This window comes from Leuciscus leuciscus, assembly GCF_965113295.1.
Source record: "Leuciscus leuciscus genome assembly, chromosome: 8".
Lineage (NCBI taxonomy): Eukaryota > Metazoa > Chordata > Actinopteri > Cypriniformes > Leuciscidae > Leuciscus > Leuciscus leuciscus.
The window spans coordinates 6,687,513-6,701,444 of NC_138732.1; the positions used below are offsets into that span (position 1 = coordinate 6,687,513).

General features: G+C 37.0%; 1 protein-coding gene across 1 annotated transcript in view; it reads right to left on the minus strand.

Moving 5' to 3' along the window:
* Positions 1 to 6,450: 6,450 nt before the first annotated feature.
* The window catches only part of gabra4 (gamma-aminobutyric acid type A receptor subunit alpha4), a 31,450-nt gene continuing 23,968 nt past the window's right edge, over positions 6,451 to 13,932 (minus strand). The window contains exon 9 of the mRNA XM_082177023.1: positions 6,451 to 9,666. Coding sequence (XP_082033149.1) covers positions 9,136 to 9,666 — 531 coding nt within the window. The 3' untranslated portion in view covers positions 6,451 to 9,135. The remainder of the gene's footprint in view (positions 9,667 to 13,932) is intronic.

Genomic DNA, 13,932 nt, shown 5'->3' on the forward strand with positions numbered 1-13,932 from the left:
AGCGGTTATTTTTGGAGGGAGGCTGACTGTAATAAAGAGGCCAGATTTGCCTGAGAATATTTTTTAATGTGATAATGCTTCTTGTGGAGATTATGATAGATGCTGAATGTTTGATTAACGTCTCTTTATGGAGGTGAGGCGGCTTCTGTCGAAAGCTTGATGCTGTGAACGTGTACGTCTGGTTTTATCAGATAAAATGTTTCGCCTCTCTACATGAACTTTAATTTGTCAAGTTCCTGTCTTATTTTCTTGTCATAACTCCCCAGGGGCACGTTTTTGTTGCTCGGAGGTCGCTCTTTCACGTCTCAGTAGGATTAATGGAGTTCACAGTTAAGTTTCCGTGAAGTTGCAAGATGTTGTTTCTTCTAAAACTCCTTTGGATGAATAAAAATAGACTCAAACCAGACAATTAGGTTTAGGGTAGGCCTACTTCATGCGGGCAGCAGCTCAGATCATTTGGTCGTGGATGAATTTAACGAGAAACTCTTGAGATCGCATTGAAATCTCTTTCTTCTGACAGTGGTAAAGTTAAAGGTAAAGTTAAAGAGACTTAGCTGAGATTCTCTAGAGAAGATATAGTGGCCAAAAGTGATGTCTGGAGGGGAAATTTGTTTTAAATGACCCTACAATTTTGATCAAACAATCAAAATATGAGGAAAAAATTGTAGGCTTATATTTTTAAAATGTTTTAAATATGAGGAAATACTTGGTTAAAGGGTTAGTTCACCTAAAAATTAAAAATGTGTCATTAATTACTCACTTTCATGTTGTTCAAAACTGGTAAGACTTTTGTTCATCTTCAGAACACAAATACTGATCTTGTCCCTCCATTGACAGCTACCCAACTACACCTGTGACGCTTCAAAAAGTTCATAAAGACATCATAAAACGAATCCATATAACTGACCAGGGGTGCGTTTTCCAAAAGCATCGTTAGCCAATATGTTCGCAAGTTCCGTCGTTATCAGCATCGTTCAACGAGTCTGTGTTTCCCGAAACCATCGTTCTAAAGAACACACGCAAACAGCATCGCAAAGTTGTGTAGTTGGAACGACAGCTCTCGACCTGTGGTTAGAAGCAGAGTTTCTAGTTTGCATGACATGTGGACTTAATGAATCCTTATCTTGAGAAAAATAAGCAAGCTGACATTCAGCACAACCTGTGTCTTTAATTTAGATTACATACAAATGTCATTTACGACTTTTAGTTTGTCAAGAGATTTAAAGCACCGTTTTTGAAGAGTGCGCATGTGCGAACGTGCTCGACTTTGTAAGAACGAGTCTATGATTGAATCTGGAAATAAAGCAAAATAACTGAGAAAAATTAGAAATAGTCCTCAGATGCCATGTCTGTAATTTATAGCAAAACATCTAGCGTTAATTCGATCCCAAACAGATTCATTAAAATAAGTTATTACTCCAACACGTGCGTGACGTCATAAACCAACGTGGTTGAACGACCACTTTGAGACAATACGGTTTCGGGAAACAGTCGTGACTATAGATATCATATAATAAAGACTAGATGTCTCGTCCGCGCTGCTGGCCAATGGAGGTCGACGTCCGCACATGGCGGCCATCTTGCCACAGGGAGCTCGCTCACTCGTCACATTGTGTTTTAATGGTGCATGTACTTTTAAATAACCATAACTTGCAAAATTTTCTACCGATTTTCAAACGGTTTGGTTTGTTATAAACGTCAGAGATGTAGTTATGACACTGCATACATCTGCATAAGAAAATCTGCAATTTCAACATGTTCCAGCGTTCAGAATTATAGCCACGTTAATAACGTTTGTAAGAAACCAAACCGTTTGTAAATACGTCAAGATTTCAGCGAGATAAGAGGATTTGTGTGCGTGCTGATCACTCACCTTACTTCAGATACCACAGAGCTTGCCAGAAAGCTTCCCTGTGACAAGATGGCCGCCTGTGATGCCGTTCGAGACTCCGCCTTAAGACATCTAGCCTTATATGGATATCTATGGTCGTGACTAGCTAGTTGATTTCTTCAACGATGCATCGTACTATGGTAGTTAAGCAGTGAGTAACGTCGTTGTTCGGGAAACGCACCCCAGTTTAGTCCAAATTTCCTGAAGACTCGATCGCTTTATACGATGAACTCATTGAACAACATAATTCGTTTTTTATATTTTGTTGGTTCTCTCTTGTTTTTGCATGTGTTCATAATTTCTTACTATGACAGCCTGGCCAAAATGTTGCCTGCACAATTTGGCATGTTTCAACACACTGAAGCTCAATATGCTTAAAACATATTTAGCAGATAGCCTAGGCTACTGTTAATGTGAGATTACTGGGATCTAAAAAAAAAAGCTGAAGTCTCATTTTTTTCCGCATATACTCTTATTGCAGTCTAAGAGAAACTACTGAGACATTAAGAGATCTCACTTTTTTTGATTTTGCAGTCTTCACAAATATATTAGGAGAGTAAAACTTCACATAAAGAAAATAAAGAAATAAGATAATTTAAAGACACAAAACGTTTTGTTTATATATGACAGATGTATGTTTATTTTTTTCTCTTCCCTCATTGGACCGTGAGCAATGACCTCATCAATGCGAGACCTCAGGCACCTGTTCGTCAGTTCTGAAGTAGTTCTCTTGCATAGGGCAGTAAGTAAAGAATAATTATAATAATATATACACTACAAAACACTGATTGTATATTTTCTTCGTTTTTATAAACAGACATTCAGTTTATATGAGTTATATACAGTGGAAGTGGTGTGATTTTTATTTAATTTTTCCCCTAGGTTGGAGCCTGACAAATGAATCCAAACGAAATCCATTTCCCACTCAGCTGTTAGTCCGTGTTTTCTTCCCTCTCTTTGTGTTACATCTCTCTTCTTTTTGGGCTCCATCCAGAGGAAAATTATGGATATTTGTTCTTATCACTGCCAACATGATAAACTCTGTAGGGCATGATGAACACAATCTCTCTGTCTTTCTGTCTCCTGCTATACATGATGTTCTCTAGTTTATCAGTCGAGACAGCTACTGGCCCCGAGACACTCTCCTCTGCTCCGTGGAGGCTTTAGAGTGGCAAAAACTCTACTGACTGTGTCAAAAAAAGCCTTATAAAACAACATTTTCAATGTGTTAATAAGCAATAATTAGAAAATGACTGATCACATTCACAATGTGGTTTTGAAAATCAAAGAAAGACAGAAATAAACTGAATTTAAGAAGTAAGGATGCTGAAGATTCCTGATGCGCGTGGCTCACACAGATTTGTGTTCACCGTATTCACTCTTAAAATAAAGTGTCCAATTAAAACCAATAAGGGGGTTACAGTCTGATGCCATAGAAGAACCTTCTACCAGTTTCTCAAAGAACTCTTATGTCAGGGGGAGTCTCACAAACCAGGAAATCAGGAACATGTCTGAGTCATTTCACCACAAATGGGAAATACAATAATGATAGATAGATAGATAGATAGATAGATAGATAGATAGATAGATAGATAGATAGATAGATAGATAGATAGATAGATAGATAGATAGATAGATAGATAGATAGACAGATAGATAGACAGATAGATAGATAGATAGATAGATAGATAGATAGATAGGACATATCATGGTGGTAAGAATAATGTCAAAATGCAAATATTAATGGTCCTAAAAGTATGTTTAATTTTCTTGATGCATTTTTTTTTTCTTTGATATTAAGGTGAATGTGACTTGGAAACATTTTCATGTCCAAAGGTCCATGTAGCATGTAGCCATTTGCAGTGAATTTCTTTTTAAGACAAATGTTCTTTGTTCGACCTCAAATGAACTTCATCTTTGAGACTGTTGGGCTTTTCTTAGGGGTACTGGTGTGCTCGGTACGGGCCAGGACGTTTCTGGTCTCTGGGCGTCTCAAATAAGAGCTCTAATAGAGCAAAGCCTGCGTTTGGCTCACTGGAGCAAAAGAGTCTTCTGTGTTTGAGCGATAAGCTGTGGTGTGCAGCAGAAGATTCATTCAGGCAAACGGCCAGCAGGGACACAGAGTGGATGTTAGCAGTCGTGCACTTCTCTGCACACACACTCAACCCCAAATACAGGCCCAAAACTGCTGCTCAATTTGTAGATCGCATCTAAACTACAGCTGATACAGGCTAAAATACACAGGCGTAAATTCATATTTGAATGTTTATATAAACGCATATTTGTCATTTTGAATTGGTCATATTGTCAGAGAGAGATAGAGAGATAACAATATTAAGGTGGCAGGTTGAAAAGGTGTGTGAGCATGTGTGTGTGTGTGTGATGGAGGACGAAGGTACAAAGTCAATTTCACACTAGAAGAACTTTCTGGGGAAGCCAGACATTTTGATCACTCCATTACGCTGCTGATAGCCCTGTCCCTCACACACTCAAGCTCTCTCTCTCTCTCTCTCTCTCTCTCTCTCTCTCTCACACACACACACACACACACACACACACACACACATTAACATGGGGACTGAGAGCTAGAGATTAGAAGTATGCCATTATAGTATGCAGTATACTGTGCAGAGTATGCAAATATGCAACAATACCTGAATGGCCAACTGCATTTGAAAAAATGTGCAGTATACGACTGATACTGCATCCCAATGTAATGCACTCACCTTTCTATTAGTGTGGTGAAAGAACTTGTAGCAAAGTCAACCACAAATTTTAACCAACCCGACACAGCAACACTGGATTAACCAATGGTGTGAGTTTGGGGCTGGGCTATCTGTTTTTTGACCAATGACAGGAGGAAGTGTTTGTGGAAATCTCTTTGAAGACAAATAGCTATTTTTGCAAAACTGCTTGGTGACAGTATTGGCACAAAAAATGGATTGAAAAAGCAAAATAACCAAATTCTGAGATCATAACAGAATGCCTCTTGCTTATAACTATGCAAAATATTGAGGTCATGTGACAACATTGTGGATGAATATAATGAGGACATGCATTTTTTTGTTTTCTGTCTTGTTTTCTCACAATCTTGACTTATTTTTTCAAATTTTCTCTGTATATCGTCATTTCTCTGGTCAGCTGCAAAGCATTTGATCAGGATCTTTCAAATATCATTCTATAAGCATGCAGACGTCTCAGTCCCTCATGTTGGATGGCAATGAAGTTGAGCTGTTTAAGGTAAAAAGTAATACACTCATCCACACACACTTCTTGGAATATTGGAAGATTGGAATAGCCTACTCAAACATATTTCATGTTTTTGAAAGAAGTCTCTTAAAGGCTACATTTACTCGAATAACAACACAGTAAAACAATTGAAAATAACTGCTTTCTAATTGAATGTATTTAAAACTGTAATCAATTATTAATCAGGCTTAATATTATTGAGGGAATAAAAAAAGAAAAAAAAAGAAGTAATTGTTCCAAACGTTTGACTGGTAGCATATACAATACTGTATAATGCACTTAGACATCCAAGAGAAAACAAGTCAAGATCATGACAAAGCAAGACAGAAATCATAATAATGCATGGCCTTTCAGGGCTTCTGTACTGTCTTAAATAGGCAATATACAGTATATAAGCAGCACATGTGGTAAATATTATGCTTATTATAATGAGGTTTTCTTTCTCTCCCTTCAACCAGTAAATTAGAAAGCACTGCTTATACATTTATGTTGTAAACAGCATGGTATAGCATGGAGAGCAGTTAATGATTCATTAGATGAACTGTGCTGCTTCATTAACATGTGGAATAATAGATCCGAGTCGAACCAGTGAGACTGTCTTTATCCTACTGTATCTCCATAAACACTCACACACAGGCATACCAGAACATCCAGATTCTTTCATGTGTGCATGAGGGTCTAAGAATACACACGCACATTTGATCTAATTAATCAAATAATCATTTAATTAATTTTATAGATTCGATTAAATCAATCAGATTTGTACCATATATGCAATGTGTTTTATGTCGCATTTTAACATAACTGGGGAATGGATTCATTCAAAAGCAGTCTGCTAAGATCACCCGAAATATCAGAAGGACCTCAAAGTCACACAATTAGTGCATCAGTCTCCAGCACACCAATACTGAACAGCAAATCAGTTCCATGAAGGAATAGCTCACCCAAAAAACAAACTTGCCTTCATGTTGGTCCAAACCCGTAAGACTTACTTTCTTCTGTGGAACACAAAAGGAGATTTCTTATGTTCTTCATCTTTTCCACACAGTGAAAATATATTGTTGCCATCTATGGTTCTATGAAGAACTTTTAAAATCCAAGGAAATTTTCCAATGTACATACATTTCTTTGGGAAAGAGGTTCAAAAGTTCATCCAACTACTTTTAATTAAAAAGGTTCTTTCAGGAATCAAAATTGGTTCTTCTATGGCATCGCTGCACAACCACCTTTTAGGCACCATCATCATTTTTAAGGGCTGTCAAGCTCCAAAAAGCAAAAAATTAAAATAAACACTATAAAAAGTAGTCCAAAAATAGCTTTGTGTGACAAACAAGCCAAAATTTAAATTTTATTTGTCAAACTTTGCCATATTTAGGGATGCACTGAAATTTCGGCTACTGAAAGTTTGCGGCCGAAAACTGCTATTTTTGGTTTCTGGCTGAAATGGTTTTGGAGGGACGAAATCAATCGCCGAAACAGATGTTTAATTAACGCTTCTCCAATGGCACCTTTTGACAGTGTTCAGCGTCTATTTCATGCACACAACGTGTATCAGCTACGCATTTGAACATGTGGACACTAGCTCTGGATTGACAATACTAATTTCTTGATTTTATCGGTAAATTATATGGTTTCTTAAATCTAAAATCTTATAGTCAGTGCTGTTTTCTGTTGATGCATGAACAAAACTTCGCTAGACAATTGTAGCGTACCTGCCATCCAATAATCGTAAAAAGCTTTGCTTTGTTACTTTTAATATGAATCAAAGTCTCAACATTAAAATTCTGTTGATTTTATAACGAAATTCAAACAATAAATGTTGTTTTGGCGCTCTTTAATATGGCGTGATAGATGACAGATCAAACACACGTGAACTGATCATCTCTTCTGCTTTACTACTGGTTATAGCACCAAATAAACATGGGTGATCATCAGAAGAAATGTTGAAAGATATAGTACAACATATTGAAATTAATCCTCTCTCATGTAATCACTCAACCAGTGTTTTAACCGGGGAAAGATGTCTATAAATCATATACAGTGACCATACAATGCCACTTAAAAAAGATATTCAGAAAGCTATTCAATGTTCATAAACCCATTAGTTTGCTAGAAAAATAACTATAGAGAAGAGCATTTAGCTAAATATATGCACTGTATTACATATTCATTACATTTTTATTTAACCTGTTAGTGATGTCTTGATTATTTAATGTATGTTTGATCAAAACAAGTTATTACAGTATATTGTTGTTTAAATGTTTATATTTCACCAACAAACTGTAGAAACAATTATGTTGGTAAAAAGTTGATATAAAAACTGCCTTATGTGGCTACTGCCTCAGGTTTAGCTATTTGAGTGTTGATTATTCAATAAGTTTGAATAATTAATTGATTTTTGATTTAATATTTATTTTTTGTTTTCGGTTTTCGGCCAAGTGCATCCTGAAATTTTTTTGGGTTTCGTCTCATAATTTTCATTTTCGGTGCATCCCTAGCCATATCTTATGCACATTCACATCTATAAAAAAATATTATAATAATAATAATTTGTTCAGAAATGAAAAATTTCAGTTTCTCACACAAAGCTATCATATGGCTTCAAAGTCATTTGGGCTTCTTTAATGATTAATGAATGTTGTCATTTTTGGACGTTGACATCAAACATCCTACTAACCATTTCCTTTTTTGTTCACTGTAAAAAATTATTGTTAAAAAAGTAAGTTACCTGGTTGCCTTAATTGTTTAATTTCAATGAACTCAAAATTTTGAGTTAATACAATGAAGGAGATTGGTTTAATCAATAGAAACTCAAAATATTATGTTATCTGAACCACATTAATTAACTAAGTTGATTTGACAAAAGATAATAAGTTGTGATTACAAATAATGAAAATAATGTTTTACAGTGCATGGGACCATTTTTGAGTGATCTATTCCTTTAACATTGACTTTTTGTGACAACTAATAGTTGGTGGATAATGAAGACCTCAACCAATCACGGTTTAAATCCAATTTACACATACAAAAACAGCCCTATGTGGATTGGTGGAGGTTTTCGTCGTCCTCTGGATCTTCTAACATCAGTCTGTTTAACCCTCCTATTGTTCTAAATGACTCCAGAAGCATCTGGACCCGTCGGCTCATGCCGTGCGCTTCATTTGGTGAAATCCTTCCTATACCACATGTCCTTGTTTATAGCAGAGCATGTATCAGCTATAAGACAAAAAAAAAAAATACTGAAACAATAAAAATTAAAACTCAAATCGAACTAAACTAAAAACAAGCCATTCAACTTCAAAAACAAAGAGAGAAAACCATAATGTGTGCTTTAACGACTTAATTTGTAACGACGAAAATTCTTTTAGTCTCTTTAAAAATAAAAGACATGCATATGTGTTTTTCACTGATCAGCACACGCTCCCTTCCAGCGTTCTCTCTCTCGGCGAGAAAACACAGAATAGATACCATTCATGAAAGAACTGAAAGAAATACTATGTCAGAAATATGTCTTCTTGGCAGACATCCGCAAGGTCAGTTCAGATCTATTGGGTTTCCGAAAAAGGTTCTTCGAAAGAAGGATTTTTTTCCCCCGGAAGTGTCTCCATATAAAAATAGACTAAACGGCCCTGGTATTGGTTTTTCCTATTTAGTAGCATTGTTCCGTCTTCAGTGTGTCCGGCGATAAATAGGACAGACCGGAAATATGGCTATTCAAGACAACAGATAAATCTATTGGATTGTTTTTTAATGTAATTATTTTTTACTTATTATAATATATCCACATGCTTAATCTTGTGTACGGCCCTTTTGATAAACAACAAAAAAGTTCTCTTCTGTGCGCTCGTCCAGTTTTGTCTGCCGTAATAGAATTTCGTTTCTTGGAATTGCTTGGAACAACGGTTGAAGTAATCCTTATGAGGGCTCTTGATTTCATTTGTTCAGCGAGTTGTAGAAAAAAAAAAAAAGGGTACAAACAACCAAGCCTGTTCCTGTTAGCCTCCCTTGGCCTCCATGGTTTCTTTGGATAAGTAAACCACCCAGTACACCATATTGAATGCCCCAAAGGACACTGGGAATAAAATACGTGCATATTCGTCGATCTTGCTGGCTCCTCCGGTCGCAGGAGCGGCAGGTTGAGGTGCGGCCTTGGCTTCCTTCTTTTTAATATTTTCTAATTTCGGCCCGAGGAGATGGTGAAGAGGGGCGGAGCCAGCGTTCGCTCCGGGCGACGGTTTCTCGGGAACTGTTGGCGTTGAGGGCGGGGCTGGCGGTGTGGTCTTGGAGGTGGAGGATAAAGTGGCTGCATTTGATTGGCTGGCAGAGCTGGGGCTTAGACGTGACTGGCTGGAGAAACTGCTGGTACCCTCTGAGGTGGAAGATGATTGGCTGGTCAGAGTTGGTTTGGATGTGGCTGCTGTGCTCTTGCTAGACGTTTCGGTTCTTTGGGCTTTCTTGGAGTCCGGTTGAGACTGAATGCTGGAGTTGACACGTTTTCGCAGGTTGCCATTGGTGTCTGAGGTTTGCTGTTGGGTAAAAGAGAGAAAACGTAACTAAAGTGCACAACGGATGTTGGGTAACCAAACAATTGGGTAACCAAACAGTTAATGGTCTCCTTTAACTTCCATAGTATGAAGTCACTGTTTGGTTACCCATATTCTTCAAAATAACTTATTTTGTGTTCAACCGAAGAAATAAATTCATACAGGTTTGGAACAACTTGAGGGTGAGTAAATAATGGCAGAATAAAACATTTTGGGTGAACTATCCCATTAAACTGGATGCTGACAGTAACTTTAAACATAAAGCTAGCAGAGATGGAGAAAAAACTGTAATATGAGGCAATATAAAATCAAGTTTTGGTTTAATAATACTTTCTAAATGTTTTGATGACACTATTGCATTGCCACATCTACATTGCGTTTTTAATGAGAAGACATGCAAGAGTCTCGCAACAGTCTCTGACACAAACGATTCAAAGCAAATTCAGAAATTGAGGAAACCATTGTATTGCAGCCAAGATAATGTCTCTTTACACATACATAATATTTCTGTTTGCAGAATATTTAAAAGCATCATTGAAGACATTTTAAAGGAGATATCAGGAGCTGAATGTGTCCCATGCAGCGAGCAGCACGTGTCTGTAATGTTCAACCGAGCAGACGTCACGCTTGCAGTAACGTTCAGGGCTGTAAGGAGCTTTTATGATCAGATGGTTTGCTGTTTGTGGGTGTACGGAGGAGGAGGAGGGTGGAGCTATTCTATAAACAGCTTTTTCATATAAATAAGGACAAGAGATGAGTCCACTCAGTGTGTGTGTGTGTGTGTGTGGCCTGGTAAACCCTACATTATGTGAACAAAATATCACCTCAAAGATGGCAATATCCGAAATCCTTGTCCTTGTGAGGAAATATTTTGGTCCCCATGAGGAAAATAGCTTATTAATCATATCAAATGATGTTTTTTTGACAATGTAAACATGCAGAAAGTTTTCTGTGATGGATAGGTGTATGGGGAGGGGAGATAATATTCTGTCTGTACAGTATAAAAATCATTATGTCTATGGAAAGTCTATGGTAAGTCCCCATAAAACATGACAACACATCAGTAGAATGAAATGACATGTATAAAGCAGATTATGATCCAGATGAACAGTAGCAGTGTCCTCTCTGACATCTGTAGAGAAACCTGAACCACATCCTGTGTGTGTGTGTGTGTGTGTGTGTGTGTGTGTGTGTGTGTGTGTGTGTGTGTGTGTGTGTGTGTGTGTGTGTGTGTGTGTGTGTGTGTGTGTGTGTGTGTGTGTGTGTGTGTATGTGAAATTCCTGATTGAAAGTGCATTTTTAAGAGTTTTCAATAACACTTTTAATGACCCGCTTTCTGTCTTCTTGGCCATACTGTATGAGGAAACTATATATATATGTATATACAACACTATTACACTAAATCACACAAATTACTTCAAGTATATGGAATAGAGTACAGTACAGTGCTGTTCTGTACATGAGTGAAGAGAGATCTTTCTTTCTCTCACTGGACCTGATAGCCCAGTTTTCCCCTCATATTTTTCACCATTTCCTCTGATAAATGAACAGTTGGCAAAGTGTAATTGGTGTCTTGTGGTGTGTGGAAAATATGTTAGAGCAAGCTGTGAGGAGAGAAGAAAGAGACTCAATACAACAGCTCTGTGAGATATAAACTGTGTACGAATTCCTACCTTCATAGAATGAACTACATTTGATGAGTAACTTACTTGTCATGTAGGTATGCATGTGTGCAACATAAATACATTCCTACACACACCTCATGCTTTGACCTATGATCATCAGACCCACAAGGAACGTTTGCCACTTTCTTATGGCCATTCACACCAAGGACAATAACTATAATGATTAAGAGTTTTAGTAAGCGCTCAAATGTAAAAGAATAGCAGAGTCCACACCACAACTATAACAATAACGGTACAGAGTAACAGAGTAACGATATCGTTGGAATCACTTTCAGAATTTTTTTTTTCAGCTGATGATAAATGTTGATTAAAAAAACATTGACAGCCAATCAGAATCCATTCTGCTTTAAAGAGCATTTTTAAGCGACAGGCGACAAAGCTCCAGCTCTCCAGAGCGATATTGTGCTTTGGTGTGGACACTAATATAGATATCGCTATAGTTATCTGTATAGTTATCATTCTTGGTGTGAGCAGGCTTTAAATTTGTAGTTAAACAAGTACTTAGTATTTCACCATAACAAGTAACTTCTTTTTCCTGGCATCTACCCAGTACTCTGTTGGATAGCAAAGTGTCTGCGGCTTGAACGGTTCAAATCTCAGCAGATGCCAAACTCGGACGCAGGGATTCAAAAGGATTGCTGGAATCCTACCCATAATGCAGAGTTCACATCATTTCCCTGATCATTTGTATCCTTTGCTTATTTTCTCTCTCTCAGCGCTCTGTCTGTCTAGGTAAAGAACATTTTCTTTTCAGGTTTTTTTCTTTCTTTTTTTTCTTTTACAGAATAGGAAAACCTATTAAAGGCAGCTCATTAATCCGTGGCCGTTCTGTGGTCAGCACATACACAGACTGAAATTGCTCCATACTGGGATTTTCTCTTTAATGTGACTTAATGGGTTCAGATAAAGCATATAAAAACACAAGAGGGAATTGCGCTCGCTGATAGTGCCATTTATATGCAAGCACTGTCTGAGAAAATGCCCCTTAGATGCTGTAATTCGTCCTGTTACTTTCTAAATCATCGTATTTAAAAAAAGAAAGAAAAAGTACTGCATATCAAAATTTAAAACCACCAGCAAAAGATTGGAATAATAATAATTATTTTTAATGCATTTGAAAGAAGCCTCTTATGCTCACTATGGCTGCATTTATTTGATCAAAAATACAGAAAAAACTATAATATTGTGAAATATTATTAAAAATCAAAATAACTGTTTTCTATTATAATATATTTTAAAATGTAATTTATTCCTGTGATCAAAGCTGAATTTTCAGCATGATTCTTCAGTGTCAGAAATTTGCTGCTCAATAATTATTTCTCATTATTATCAATGTTGAAACAGTTGTGCTGTTTCATATTTTTGTGGAAACTGTGATTATTATTATTTTTTCAGGATTATTTGATGAATAGAAAGTTCAAAAGAACAGCAATTTATATAGAAATCTTTTGTAACATTGTAAATGTCTATACTGTCACTTTGATCATTTGAATTAGTCTCTTCTGAATACAGTTTCTTCATATAAAAAAAGTATTAATTTCTTTAATTATTCAAATTTTTTTGACTGGTAGTATAGTTAGTGAAAGTCTATCTAAGAAATTATGAAGCAGTCCTGAACATTAGGAATGTGAGTGCTGAGATAATGCCGATGAATTCCCAGGCTGGATTATTTGTAACGCGTGTGAAGTCAAGCGTGCAGTAGTTCCCGCTGTGTTGAGCTCACCGACTGAGTCATACGAGCTCCGTTAACCTGCATCTGCTGAGATTTTCCACATTCACCGTAAAGAACCCCATCCTTTTACTCGGCGAACAGAAATGTGTTATGATGAGCAGAAGACAGAGAGAGAGGGAGAAAAGGAGGAAGAGTAATATTGGTGATTTGAAAGGCTTACAGAGAGCCACCATTAGATAAGGGACATTAACATCTTCAACAGCCTGTAAAAATGAACGACCAGAAAACAGGCCCGTAATACATCACGTCAACAGTCAGACACACTCTCACTAAGTCTCACAGCTGTCAGCATGTGCCACTTCTAATCCGCCATCTCAGCTTACGCATATTATCCCAGCAAAAGACCAAATCCACAGCGCATAAGCACACTCGCAATGTGCGGCTCTATCAGCCGTAATTAAACTAGCATCCGTTTTGTGACGTTTACGCTACAAAACTCCCATGATGCCCCAGCGGTGGCTCATCTTACTCGATGCAAAACACAAAAAATACAAAAACAAATGACTTGACTTTGTGTTGCTCCTTCCTTAGCCCCTTTACTTTTATGCATACTACTTCTACACATTATGCTTCTGTACACAGATAATTTGTTTTATTGCAGAAGTGTTATATGATGAAACCCTGGGCCTTTTTTTGGGCCGAATCTCAAAACCTGTGAAGAACAAGGACAGGTCATTTAACCCAAAATCAAAAGAAAATATGAATAATGAGAAACTATGTTTAGACTATTAACATTTTTTGCATTGCAACATTATTTACCTGACAAATTCCTGAGTGCAATGTGGAAAAATTACGATATTTAAAAGTGTTTATGCATTATGGTAATATGCA